Source organism: Berghia stephanieae, chromosome 9 (genome assembly GCF_034508935.2).
Source record: "Berghia stephanieae isolate SIO BIC M18660-M18661 chromosome 9, UCSD_Bste_1.3, whole genome shotgun sequence".
In the NCBI taxonomy this organism is placed as follows: domain Eukaryota; kingdom Metazoa; phylum Mollusca; class Gastropoda; order Nudibranchia; family Aeolidiidae; genus Berghia; species Berghia stephanieae.
The window spans coordinates 9,359,458-9,374,457 of NC_088368.1; the positions used below are offsets into that span (position 1 = coordinate 9,359,458).

Below are 15,000 nucleotides of genomic sequence, written 5' to 3' on the forward strand. Positions count from 1 at the left end.
TTATTATCAAAGTGGGTGGTTTCTTTTGTCTTTCCATGATGAGCAGGGAGGTTACATGATGTGTCTTTTATCCCCCCCCCCCCCAACTCCCCTATAATATATGTTTTCCAAGTTGCTCTGTTTTTGTCTTGGAATGAGATTACTCGGTTTTGCCATGGCCTGGCCGGAGTCCTTGGCTGTGAGGGAAACAGTCAAATGTTTAGTTATAGCTTTGGGAGATAATATTTTTCCCTTCTAATCATCTGTTATATAATGTTATATTTTTGTTTTGAATATTATGATTTATAAGCATTTGAATGAATGCCTCTAAGTGGGATCCTGTACTGGTGTCTGGATGACTTTTTGGTGATCTGAAACTAAGTACACTGACAGTGTGCTCTTGGAAGCTATATCTGTTCTCCATTTGAACAGTTCCCCTTTGTATTACTCTTTCTCATGTGCTTTGAATTGGATTCAGTAGTCTGATGTCACGCCGCCTGGCAACGGCGGCCATCTTGGTTCTAAACAAAGAAAATCATTACTTTTTATTCTTCATGCTGGCTAGAAATTTTCAATCCCTTTTCATGTGCCTTGTGATCAGAATGTGTATAAGTCAAAACATGATCAAATTTATGGGTTTTTTTTTCCTCTGGAAAAGCTTGTATGCCGCCGGAGACATATTTCATACGGGCGTCCGCCATTCTTCCGATAGTTTAGAGCCATTGTTGCTAAGTTACCATGCGTCATTAGGAAGGAAGTGACGTTACGACTATTGAATCCTATTGTAAATCTAGATTAAATCTATTTTCTTTTTACTATCCCTCGTGTTCCTTTTTTCTGACTTTGGAATGTCCTGAACGTGTCGCGTCGTTTAAACTGCTTAAAAACAAACAATACGAACGTATCAAAGGAGGAAATATTCGAACGTTCTTATTGATTGGTCTGATGACCTGAATTGTTTTGCATGGTCTCATTGTTGTAATGGTAATATTGGTGCTGTGCGTTTAGGCAAAATACTCAAAACATCCGCCAGCCTGATGAATTGTAAAAAAAAAAAATCCACACACACAAAACTATGTGTAACCTTTAACGTTTTTAGTCTGATTGATGGAATTTAGTGAGAACATATCATTAAAATAGCTGTCTAAAAGCTGAGAGACGTCAATTTCGTTCCATCAAATCTCTCAAATCAACGTTTATTTATTTACATACCCGACAACCCAAAGTGTTATAGTTTGATTGTTGTCAGGGAAACACTCTCAAACCCAAACAAAATATTGTCAATAATGTCAATGTTAAATCAAGCCCATGATTGCGTCAGCATGTCATATCATAGTTGAGTTGAGACGACCTGCACATGTTATTTTCAAATAACAACATGATTTGAGCTTATCGCCTTATCTTTAAACCCCACCCCCTTTCCCCCAATGTAGGTCTAAGTATACGTTAACAGTGCTGCCAACCCTAACCCATGTAAATGTGTACAATGGAGAGCCAAAATGAGTAAGATTTTGAAAAAATGCGTACAATTCTGCAAACTCGATAATTAGCACTAAATCTGATTATGGGCAATTAGACCATACTAGCAATGATATAATAAATATTTGAAATAATGAATAAGCTTACACTTTATAGATGATAAATAGTATCAACTTCCAGATCCATGTATAATTCTGATGGGTCAAGAAACATTTAGTGTGTAAGGACACCAAAAAGTGCATTAATGCTAAAAATGCTTGAATAATAGAAATTTAATTATGCGTACAATCCTCAGAAAAATGTGTACAATGAATGAAAATGCGTAAAAATACGCATTTTTTTACGTAAGGTTGGCATCACTGCGTTAATGTATATATCATCTCATGTCATATCATGTATCATAGCACGGTACACAGTCGGCGACCTGTATTTATTTACGTGTCTGAGATTGATAACCCCTATGGGAGCGATCTACATTCAGGTTTTCTCCTCCAATCGAGTCATCGATCACGTGATTTGTTGCTGTCTAAGGATTGGACATTTCTTACGGTATATTATCTTAAAGATTTGCACTTTAGTTAGATCGAAGTTGACGTCACTCAGTTCTGTTATCGCTTTCTGCCATCCGCGTTTATGAGTTATTCATATTAACCCTCTCCTTACCACCTACAGCAAAATGTCACATTTGTTACAACACAATATACATTTTTCTTATTCAGATTTATTTTGTATATCACAATGATCTTTGTTTAATGAATAAGAACATAAAGTTCTTTGGTAGAGAGATTGTATGAGTTTTTTAAAAAAAAACAATTTTTTCTGCTGGGAAAATACTGAAAATGGTTTGTAAGGAGAGAGTTAAACTGTATTAATCAGACTATAAACGTTCAAGGTTACACATAGTTTTGTGTATTGGTCTGTTATACTTCCGGATGGCAATGTTGTGAGCTTCTTAGCCAAGCGCATACTATCCATTTCCAATAAATGTATTTGGTACCTCTGTTCACTGGCAACCCTGTTAAAAAATTGTTTCCCGCCATTAAAACAGGAGTTTCGTTTGTTTGCTTTTCACAAAGCAATGTTCAATTGGATTCAATAGTTTGATATCACGTCCGCCCAGCAACGAGCAGCTTGGTTCTAAACAAAGAAAATCGGTACTTTATATTCTTCATACTGGCTAGAATTTTTTCACATGTAATGTGATCAGAATGTATAAAAGTCAAAACATGATCAGCTTTATGTTTTTCTCCTCTGGATACACTTTTATGCTCGTCGGAGAAATATTTCGTAAAGGTGTCCGCCATTGTCCCGATAGTTTAGAACCAGTTACTAACTTATTATGCGTCATTATGAGGGAAGTGACGTCACGACTGTTGAATCCTATTAATCACCAATGACTAACACACGGTATACAGGCACCCGGGAACCTCGATAGCTTTGTGGGTAGAGCACTCGCTTCACACGCGAAGGGACCGAAGTTAATCCCGGGTGAAGTCGAGACTTGTCCACCCAGCCGTAATTAGACCGCTGGATCTGTAAGGTCTGTCGGGAAGTACTTTGCGTACTTTGACTATCGTCCTATCCAAAGTTTAGCAAGCAATTGATATTTTCTGTTTCACACTATAGAAACCGGGATAAACTCCAACTCTATGCGTCGAATTATGGCTCTGAAGTACTTTATAGATAGTATGCGCTTGGCTAAGAAGGTCACAACATTGCCATCCGGAAGTATAACGGACCAACACAGATAGTTCGAAGTTGACGTCACTCAGCTCTTTGTCACTGTTTTTTGCCATCCGCGTTTATGAGTAATTCTCACTAAACCGTACTAATCCGTAGCCATCGTTAAGTTATAGCCTGACACTGAAATCCAAAAGGACTGGCATTTTGACGTCATTATTTGATTTTTGCACCGCCTATTTAGTTGTCGTTAGTAGTGCTCATGGAAACAAGTGGTCTCATTGGTTGAACTATTGAATACAACTCACGATTTGTTTTCTTTTGTGGCCAAAGACTGGCATTTTGACGTCATTTTTTGGTCAGTGTCAGGTTGTAAGTTATCGATGGCTACGGTGTCAGGCTATAGACAGTATGCGCTTGGCTGAGAAGCTCATAACATTGCCATCCGGAAGTATAAGGGACCAACACACAAAACTGTGTGTATCCATGAACGTTTATAGTCGGGTTAATACAGTTCAGTAAGCATTACTCATAAACGCGGATGGCAAAAAACAATAACAAAGACCTGAGTGACGTCATCTTCGAACTATCTATAGGGCTACGGTCGAACACTGAACACTATTAGAGAACAGTACACATGTAAACACTATTTCGGGCGAGAATGGGGGGGGGGGGGGGGGTTCGATGGTGTCTACGAGTAAACAAAGCTCACAAAATCACACAAATCATCAAAACAACAAGCCACCACACTCAGATATAAGATACCTTCAACATTCATAACGTCACTTCCCTCGTAATGACGCATGGTAACCTAGTAACTGGATCTAAACTATCGGAACAATGGCGGACGCCCTTATGAAATATTTCTCCGACGAGCATCAAAGCGTTTCCAGAGGAGAAAAACATTATAAATATGATCTTTTACACATTCTGATCACAAGACATATGAAAAGTTCTAGCCAGCATGAAGAATAAAAAGTACCAATTTTCTTTGTTTAGTTTACAACCACGATGTCCGCCGTTGCTGTGCGACGTGACATCAGACTATTGAATCCAATTGAAATTGTTTGACCACCAGGCAAGGGACCGAATTTGGTTAGATAATGCATTCAATCAATAGACAGAACAATCAAAATCGAGTTATCTCTCCTTTATCTTCATATTCGACACAGAAGCATAGTATTGTTTTGTATCGTCGTTGACGGCGGCATCATCATCATCATCATCATCATCATCATCATCATAGTCGTCGTCATCATATCGTCAATATATTACCACCATCATCATCATCATCATCATCATCATCATCATCATCAGCACAGCATCATCATCATTTTCGTGGCTATCGTCATTGTCATTGTTTTGTTTCTATTTTGCATTGTTTTTTGTATTGCTTTTGTGTTTGGTATTTTGCTTTATTTTATCCATTCTTTTTTTTTTTTGGTGGGGGTGGGGGGGGATATTATCTTGATGTTCATCTCTGAAAGTTATTGGATTTTGGTCGATTGTAAGTCATATCTTATTATGGTAGTCTTTCTGGTAATGATCATAATTATCAGGAAGTTGAAACCATTTCTGATTTGATACAGACAAGTATAATTCAGAAAAATCAGCTGTATTTTATGCCAGCGAATCTAAGATGATAAATCGAGGACCTATATATATATATCTATGTTTTGTGATTTTTTAAAACGCTTAATTCGTATGAAATGTCTTAGAATACCATCAAAGTAAGTTTGGTGTTAAGGTAAGGAGGTGTACCATGCATCAGGGGGGTGTGTGTAAAATTATGTATGGCTTCAAACAGAGTAGTTTCTCTCAAAAATCTTAATTTTCCATCGGATCTCAGCCTGTGACAGCAACTTCTAATGGCGCTCACACTACCATGTTATGACGATCGACCCAATCTGCAGATTCCTTACCGCACTCGTGCACCGTCGCGAACCCGCCCGGGAGCTTCGTCAAGGGAAAATGATTCTAGCCATCGAAGTCTTGGAAGAAATTCACAGAATGTGCTGAACCTCCCCCCTCGAACCCAGGCCTTTCCGATCCAAAGGCGAGTGTCATATCTCTAGACCACATTATAGCCATCGAAAGCCATACTGCTAAAGGAAATTCACGTATCTCGGCTTCCAAATGCTCAAACGCCTTTGGGAATTGTAGATGCAGGTGGCATCGAAGAAAAGTATCAGAGGTAAACCGTTCTGGTTACATGCGTTCAGTCCTGAACACTTGTTGACTGGTTTCTGATGGGTCTGTGTCTCCTATTGTGCCTTATGTTTGGAAATCTCTTCCAATTTAAAAAAGAAAATGCAATACTGAAGCTACTTTTAACACAAATATTAAGACCCGTTTTATTTTAAAATATTTGATAGACTAAAACCAGTTTGGTTATATTATAGTTTATTTTTTGGTATGAATGACTTAGGTTTTTTCAATTTTTTTATTTGTTTGTTAGGTATAAACTGGAAATATCAAATTAAGGGGCGGTTTGGATCTTTTCTAAAAAAATGTTAATGACCTATATTGGGCGCTTTTAATCATTCCGTATCAACATTATAGGTTTAAAAACAACATTTATGGTGAAAAATTAAAAATTATCTGTGTTGATACCCATTTTGCGACCTAATTTGGGGGTCTGGCATGAAAAATATAACAATTTTGTGGCAAATGTTCCACAAAAACTAATGAAGGAATGACCTTCATATTCTTCCATCTTATGAATGTTGTACCATAGTATGTCACCATAGAGAGATTTTACGACTTTAGCTTATGGAATTTTTATTAGACCATTACAAAGTTGAGAATCAAAATGTTATGACAAAATTGATGTTAAAAATTCAGAATTAGGATTATAATTCAAAATTCACATATCTTATCAAAAAATATCTCTATGGCGACATAATACATTATCTCTGTGATAACTGTGGAAATTATCAATTTCATTGAATAGATTCTGAGGACGTTTGACACAGTATCCCATACCCTTAGAAAAATGACATGTTAAGAAAATAGCAAAATAGCTTCCCGTTTTTCACACGTTTCTTACTGCCTGTACCATTTTCGGCTGTGTTTTTCGTGCCTTTATAGTCTACTTTAAAATATCATTTTCCACCAAAATCTCAAAATCATGTTTTCGAAGGATTTTCCTAATAATTAGACCCAAATCGCCCCTTAAGAATCTAGGGAGCAGGCACCAGTGTAAGATAAGAATCTGTGTATGAAAGGTGCCAGACAAAGCAAGAAATAAAAATATCGATAATCAGAAGGTCTGAGGTTCGATCCCCAGTCAAGGTAGACTGATTTTTGGGGGATTTTATTTTTCTTGTATTTTTCTATCTTGCTTTGTCTGGCACCTTTCATACACACTAGTTCAGATCTTTATCTCATGAAATGTAATTGCGGTATTGACGCCTCAAGCTGTTTATTATATGGAATAGAAGCGGTGTAAATGATTTATAAAAAATGCTTTTATTACTACCGCAGTGCTTATAAAAGTTTTTCTATCGGCCAAATCAACGTGCACATATTCACAGGTCTGCTAACATAACCAGACATAATTATGGGCCTGTTTTAACATTGTTGTAATGGACAGTATTTTGCGTTGGTTTGAGAGTATTTCCATCACAACCATGAGACCACAATAAATTGGATTATCTGACCTTCAAATATGTACACGTCGGCCAAAATAATTTTTAAAATGTGTCTCGCCACAGAGCGTCAATCAGTCCTGCAACCTCTTCATTAGCTGACTTCCCCTTTTGATGAAGATGTGGAAGATCGAACAGAAGACGAATCATTGTCTTCTTGACTTTGTCTCAAAATGCCATAATTCCAAGAACGTCTGTTGTAAAAGTGGAAGAAGGGACTGAAAAAGAAAAGAAAAAAAAATAGTTGTTTAATTCTAGTCCACAGATGAACCCCACAGGGAACAAGGAGGAGATGGAGACCCTTGGAAACTTGGAGGATCGAGGACCCTGGAGCGTGGTATTATGAAGACCCAGAAGTAGCCATCGTAAAGTTATAGCTTGACACTGACCAAAAAATGACGTCAAAATGCCAGTCTTTTGTCACAGAAGAAAACTAATCTTGAGTTGTATTCAATAGTTCAACAAATGAAATAACTTGTTTCCTGACCCAGAAGCAGACGTGGGGAGAAATATCAAGGATGGCAGCAACCAATGATAGTTGGAGATCTACTGTGTCGGCCCGTAGACATAGTTATCTTATAGCCTGACACTAGAACCGTAGCCATCGTAAAGTTATAGCCTGACACTAGAACCCACTAGGACATAATAGTTTGACGTCACTTTTTAGGTTTGTGCAGAGTCTAGTGAGTTGTCGTTAGTAGAGTTCAAGGAAACAAGTGATTCCATTGGTTGAACGATTTGTTTTCTTTTGTGGCCAAAGACTTGTCTTTTGACATGATTTTTTGGTCAGTGTCAGGCTATAAGTTTACGATGGCTACGGTCGGCCTTGTGTGCAACTGAAGCACCAAGAGGATAAGTAAAGTAAGTAATAACTACAAAGATTACGCACATTGTGGTTATCAATAGAAACATCCATGAATCCATAAATTTTATCCATAAATTCATGGATGTTTCTATTGATAACCACAATGTGCGTAATCTCTGTTATCAAAACTAGGTTATACCAATCAGTTTATACTGATAATATATTATATTTCTGGTCGTAAAACAATTGACCTGCTTTTAAAAAGATGCACAAACTAGATTAGGCAAAATATATTATCACGTAGCCTCTCGCCACAGAAAGTATTTCCATAACGTTCTATTATTTTTTTTTTGACATTATGAAAGTCTTAATCAATAATTCAAGGCGACTGTGTTGTCTATGGTATGACACTCGGATAGGAAGCTCTATGGTTCGAGTCTTGTCGGTGCATAGTTGAGTCCTTAGAAAAGGCTCTTTACTCATATTCTCTCGCCATACTCATGTGCAAAATGAGTACATGTCCGTTATGAGCGTTGTCTCTGTCCAAAAAATTGCAATATCGTCTTACAGGTTCATGTCTCGTTCTATATGTTACATCTGGCTGTTGGCTAGGGACCCCTGTAAATCGCTTTGACATCGTTTAGTGGATATTGCACTTTATAAAAGCTACGAAAAAACCCCCGCTCAACTCAGTTCAAAGACTTCTTCAGATCCCTCTGTCTCTTCAGCAGTTATTGGATAGTTGAGTCTTTTAGATTCGACGTAGAGCAATTCCGAAGGACGATCCTCCGGTACACAATTAATGATATTAAACTTGTTACTGTCCTTTTATGGCCACAGGAGGAGAGATAATCTCTGGCTCATTGAGCCTAATGGTTCGAAAGGATTTTTTTTTTTTTAATTACCAATCTAGTCTTCTCAGATAGAATGCGGCGATGGCACTCAACGGTATGGTAACTTGGTCTTGTGTTACATAAACAGGTGGCGCTGGCTGTGATTACTAACTAGAAAGGTGACGAAACTTCAGCTTCGACATTGTCTTTTTGGATCAGACACTTTACACTCATTGCCCAAACCAACTCAGGTCTGAATAAGCATCTGGCTATTGATTGTTATAAGAGTTTATCACATTAAGGACGCCTAACAGGCGATTTGCACAGTGATGAATGAAAATGTGTTCACAAATAGTCTGCTGGTGGAATTTATTAATATTATGAGCGCGGTAAACCCATGGAAAAAGCCCTATGAAAAGTTCAATAATTTTTTATTTTTTTTTACTAATAAAATTTCATTTATTCATCCCACATGGGAAATTGGTATCTAGAGTCTATTTCAAGAAAAGACTGGAAATAACCCAGGCGGCAAGGCCTCCTATTGAGCTAGAGGATGGGGTGGCTTGCCCAAGGACACACAACGCAGCGGCAGGTGATTGAACTCGGTACCTTTCGGGTACGAAGCAAAGACCGTAACTCTGAGTCACGCTGTCCTATCAAATGTATTTTGTTTTCTTCTTCTTTTTTTTTATTTATTCACTCGGCTGATTGACGTAGTTGTCTTTTAAAAAAAAAAACACTATAAGAGTTGATAAGATGGCACACTATCTTCTATAAAATGCTGCTGAAGCGCCCACTATCAATACTCACATGTATAACACGAACGTGACGAGACACATGCCAGCCATAACAAGGTAGACAAAGCCAGTCATAACGTCAACAGTGACAGCGTAAATCTTGTTGTAGACTACATTTGACACTAGGCTGCACATGACTTCTATTAGAGCTATGCTAGAAAACAAGACACCTGTGGATAAAATTAAATTGTAGATAAACTGCATTGGATACCAGACTGCACATGACTTCTATCAGGGCAATGCTAGAAAATTTGAAACATGTGAATTAGATCATAATGTAGATAAACTTAATAAACTATTAAGTTATTTTGTATTTTACTTTTATTTTATTTGTCTTCATTGTTAATTTGTGTATTGTTGTGCTGACGAAGGGTTTGTACTCGAAACATCCATTGTGTCGTTCCTATACGAAGCCTATTTTCACTCTTTCGTTAGTATTTTCACGTCTATAGATAGAATGCAGATGACGTCACTCAGGCCTTTGTTATTGTTTTTGCCATCCGCGTTTGTGAGTTGTTCTCACTCAACTGTATTAACCAGACTATAAAAGTTCATGGTTACACAGAGTTTGTGTGTTGGTCCGTTATATTTCCGGATGGCAATGTTGTGAACTCCTTGGCCAAGCGCATTCTATCTATTGTACAATTTCCGAAAAGGTCAGGCGAAAGATAGTAAGCGCTTGGCTAAGAAGCTCACAATATTGTCATCCGGAAGTATAATGAACTAACACAAAAAAAACTATGTGTAACAATGAACTTTTAGTCTCGTTAAAAAACGCGGATGGCAAAAACAATAACAAAGGCCTGAGTGACGTCATCTGCATACAATCTATACACAGTTTAGTGAGAAGTAGTCATAGACGCGGATAGCAAAAAAAAAAAAAAAAAAAAAAAAACAATAACAAAGACCTGTTTTACGTCATCTTCGTTCTATCTTTAAGTTAACGATTGCTACGATCGTAGCTGCGCTACTATCAGGTACTGACATTTGGATTGAACCGTAGTCTTCTTTAATGACACTTGGGGTTGTGTTTTGACGTCATTTTAGGTTTGTTCAACGCCAAGTGAGTTATCGTTATCAGTAGTCCTCAAGGAAACAACCGATTGTGGCGATCTCCGTTTCCTACGAACTACGAAGACTTACCACATACTGCTGACTGCAAGACTACTCTACACGCCAGATCAGACAAAACGTAAACACGAGAGAACACATTAAATTTATAAAATTCACTACACATTGCTTTCATTGTTTGTTGTTTCCAGTAAAGTAGATGCTACATTGGTGACCCCGACTTAAAACAACTTAAGAGATAGGTATATATTATTATCATTACTATTTACCAGTTCAACTCTTCACAAGAACATAATAATAATAAACATGTCTATCGACGCCGTAGCATTGAAATTGCCCACATTCTGGACCACTTGTCCTTCAGCGTGGTTTGCACAAAGCGAGGCACAATTTGCCTTACGCGATATAGCAAGCGATGAAACAAAGTACTACTATGTAGTGGCTGCCTTAGACTCAGACACAGCAACTAGAGCCCTTGCTATTCTATCATCACCACCCAAGGAAGGTAAATATGAAATACTGAAAAACTTCCTGCTGTCTGCGTTCGGCCTTTCGGAAACAGAGAGAGCGGAATCTCTACTCAACATGATTGGTTTGGGCGACTTAAAGCCATCTGAGTTAATGGACAAGATGTTAGTGCTCCTCGGCAAACACACGCCCTGTCTGCTCTTCAGACAGTTATTCTTAAGACAACTTCCAGCAAACATCAGACTTCCATTAACAAACTCGTCCAACCTGGATGATTACAGGGCACTTGCCAGAAAGCTGACAATTTTTTCTACGCTGCTCACTCAAACTCTAACTCCTTTTCAATTTCTCATACTACTTGTGAAGTTGACACACCAACCATGACCAGTGAAATAGATTCCCTCTGCTGGTACCATCAACGGTTTGGTTCAAATGCCCGTCGATGTGCACAAACATGCAAATTCTTCAATTCATTCAAGAAAAACAAGAAGAACCAGGGAAACGCCAAGCCGGGTCAACAGTAAATTCTGCTGTCGACCCGGAATCTTACTCAGCCAACGCGCCCACATCAAAAAATCTCCAACTCATCGTCGTCGATGAAAATTCAAACCGACGTTTTTTAGTAGATACTGGAGCTCAAGTATCTGTCACACCCGCCTCTGCACCAGACAAAAGCTTGGGTTCCTCTGATCTCGCATTACAAGCTGCTAATGGTTCTACAATAAAAACATACGGATGCTTCGAAACTAACATACGTATTGGATCGCGTTCATTCAATGCACGACTTATCAAAGCTGATGTCAAGCGTCCCCTACTTGGAGCAGATTTTCTACGTCATCATAATCTGCTTGTGGATATTCGTGGTCGACGCCTTATCGACGCTGAAACGTTTTCGCACGTACCTTGTTCAGTAAGTTCAGTTTGCGCAAACGCCGAACTCTCACCACTCGAGCCGAACTGCAATACATTCAGAAAATTATTGAATAACTATCCAGAACTACTTCAACCAACATTTTCAACGGCAAGTGTGAAACATGGCGTGCAACATTTCATCACAACCAAAGGTCGCCCAGTATTCGCACGTGCTCGTCGCCTGGCTCCAGAAAAACTCTTGTGTGCAAAAAAAGAATTTTTGGAAATGGAGGAAATGGGCATAATTCAAAAATCAAAGAGCCCTTGGGCTTCCCCATTACACATGGTCCCCAAGGCTGATGGCACAATGCGTCCCTGCGGAGATTTTCGTCGACTTAACGATGCTACTATACCAGATCGATATCAGGTCCCACACATTCATGATTTTACAGCAAACTTAGACGGTAAGATCATCTTCTCGAAGATCGACCTTGTCAGAGGATACCACCAAATTCCAGTCGCTCCAGAAGACGTCCCAAAAACGGCAGTGATAACCCCTTTCGGCCTTTGGGAGTTCTTAAGAATGCCATTTGGATTAAAAAATGCAGCACAAGCATTCCAACGTTTAATGGACTCCATTTTACAAGATTTAGACTGCGTATTTTGTTATTTAGACGACATTCTGGTTGCAAGTTCAACTGAGGCAGAACACATGGAACATCTCAAAATCGTATTCGAAAGACTTAGAAACCAAGGCCTCGTTATCCGTCTTGAGAAATGTCTTTTTGGTGTGAGATCTCTTAACTTCCTTGGCCATCACATCTCGCATTCTGGATCTGTCCCAATGGCGACAAAAATTGAGGCTGTTAAACAATTTCCACAACCAAAAACCATCAAGTCACTTCAAGAGTTCCTCGGGATGTTGAATTTTTACCATCGTTTCATTCCGAGACTAGCTGAAATACTTCGACCCCTATATAGTGCTTTGAAAGTAAAAAAAAACAACGTCAAGCACTTACGTGGACGCAAGAAATGTTGAAAGCCTTTACTGACGGTAAAAATGCACTAAGTAAAGCTACAATGTTAGCCCATCCTCGCTTGAACTCACCCCTCGCTTTAACGTCTGTCGCCTCCGACCAAGCTGTGGGCGCTGTCCTTGAACAACCTAATCATCAAGGTAATTGGGAACCATTGGCATTTTTCAGCAGGCAGTTACGTAAACATGAACAGAAATACAGTACCTTTGATAGGGAGTTGCTTGGCATTCACTTAGCCATCCGTCATTTCCGTTTCATCATTGAAGGGAGACAATTCGCTATTTTTACTGACCATAAACCATTAATCCATGCCATGTCCAAATCAACTGAACCATGGTCAGCTCGTCAACAAAGGCACTTATCTGCCATATCCGAGTTCACAACTGACATCCGACACATTTCTGGAAAAAAACAACACTGTCGCAGATTGTCTCTCAAGAGCAGTTACAAACTCAGTCTCAATTGGCATCGACTATCAAGCTATGGCGGAATCCCAAGAAAATAGCATTGACATACAGGCTTACAAAACTGCATTAACAAGCCTCAAAATCGTCAAAACATCCGTTGACTCGGGTCCAGAGTTAATTTGTGACATCTCAACTGGCTACCCAAGACCTATCGTTCCTACCGACTTCAGAAGACCGGTTTTCGAAATTATTCACAATATGAGTCATCCTGGAGTTAAGGCCACAGTCAGACTTATCAGCAAGAAGTTTATCTGGCATGGTCTTAAGAAAGAAGTGTCAGCATGGGTTAAGCAATGTCACAACTGCCAATCTTCGAAAATTCAAAAACATATACGAGCACCGTTAGAAACATTCCATGTCCCAGGAAAGCGATTCTCACATATAAACATTGACCTCGTTGGACCATTACCTCAGTCAAGGGGGTTCACCCATCTCCTTACTATAATTGACAGGAACACCCGATGGCCTGAGGCAATACCATTACAAACCACAACAACAGAAGAATGTGCAAAAGCCCTGATCTCCAATTGGATCTCGCGGTTTGGTATTCCTGTTGATATAACTTCTGACAGGGGCTCACAATTTACATCCACGCTATGGAAACAGATGGCCAGTCAACTTGGTGTGCAGATTCATCACACAACTGCGTATCACCCTCAGTCCAACGGCATGATTGAACGGTTTCTTTGGTCCTTGAAATCATCCCTCAAAGCTCGTCTAATAACTCCAAATTGGGTGGATGAGCTACCTTGGGTTCTGCTTGGTTTAAGAACTGCACCTAAGGATGATATTGGTCATTCTTCAGCTGAATTAGTATACGGAGAACCTTTAACAATCCCTGGAGAGTTTATACCTGACCATCCTTCAGACTTCCACGCTAAAGACTTTTTGGCAACCTTTCGGCAAAACGTGTCCCTTCATTCACCACGGCCAACACATCATCACGGCTATCATCAAACAAATTTACCCAAGAACTTGATGTCAGCAAAATATGTTTACATCCGTGTTGACACCCACCGAGGACCCCTTCAGAAGCCGTATACAGGTCCCTATGTTGTCATAACCCCTGGAGATAAACAATTCCTGATCGATGTTGGTGGCAAAGCAGAACGGATTTCGATCGACCGACTTAAAGCTGCATTTGTCGATTCTACGCAACCAGTTTCCCTTGCCACCCCACCTCGTCGTGGACGCCCACGGAATACGAACAGAAAGTTATCGAACAGAAACATACAAAACTCCCGTACTGCTTCTGATGATACTAACGTAGTGCCTACTAAGAAGCTATCTCGCTCAGGACGTACCATTAAACGACCTCGGTACTACGAAGATGACTAGTCCGTGTTTGGGGGGGGGGGGGGGGGGGGGATGTGTGGCGATCTCCGTTTCCTACGAACTACGAAGACTTACCACATACTGCTGACTGCAAGACTACACGCCAGATCAGACAAAACGTAAACACGAGAGAACACATTAAATTTATAAAATTCACTACACATTGCTTTCATTGTTTGTTGTTTCCAGTAAAGTAGATGCTACACGATCCCATTTTAAACGTTCAAGGTTAGGAGATATTTTTGTGTATCGGTATGTTTAATCTGGCTGACGGATGTTGTGAGTATTTTACATAGAGAAGGAACACAGTGAAGAGAGAGAGAGAGAAAAAAAAGGAAAGTGGATGGGTGGGGATGGGAGGGCTGGGGTTGGGAAGGTCGTATATAATTTAAAACGTACCTTGTTTGTCAGGTCCAGCTAAAACAGACATGACACCTCTCATGATAGGGGTTAAGTTTAACCCAGGAAACATAAGTAAAGGCACTGGAATAGAAGATATGTTGTATCATCATCATCATTATCATCATCATCATCATCATCATCATCA

General features: G+C 39.3%; 1 protein-coding gene across 5 annotated transcripts in view; it reads right to left on the minus strand.

Annotated features, from left to right (window-relative positions):
• Positions 1-6,590: 6,590 nt before the first annotated feature.
• The window catches only part of LOC144979637 (proton-coupled folate transporter-like), a 19,442-nt gene continuing 11,032 nt past the window's right edge, over positions 6,591-15,000 (minus strand). For all 5 annotated transcript variants that reach the window (XM_078926451.1, XM_078926455.1, XM_078926454.1 and 2 more), the window contains 3 exons: positions 14,853-14,936; positions 9,237-9,393; positions 6,591-7,006 (listed from right to left, as the gene is read on the minus strand). In XM_078926451.1, coding sequence (XP_078782577.1) covers positions 6,883-7,006; positions 9,237-9,393; positions 14,853-14,936 — 365 coding nt within the window. In that variant the 3' untranslated portion in view covers positions 6,591-6,882. The remainder of the gene's footprint in view (positions 7,007-9,236; positions 9,394-14,852; positions 14,937-15,000) is intronic.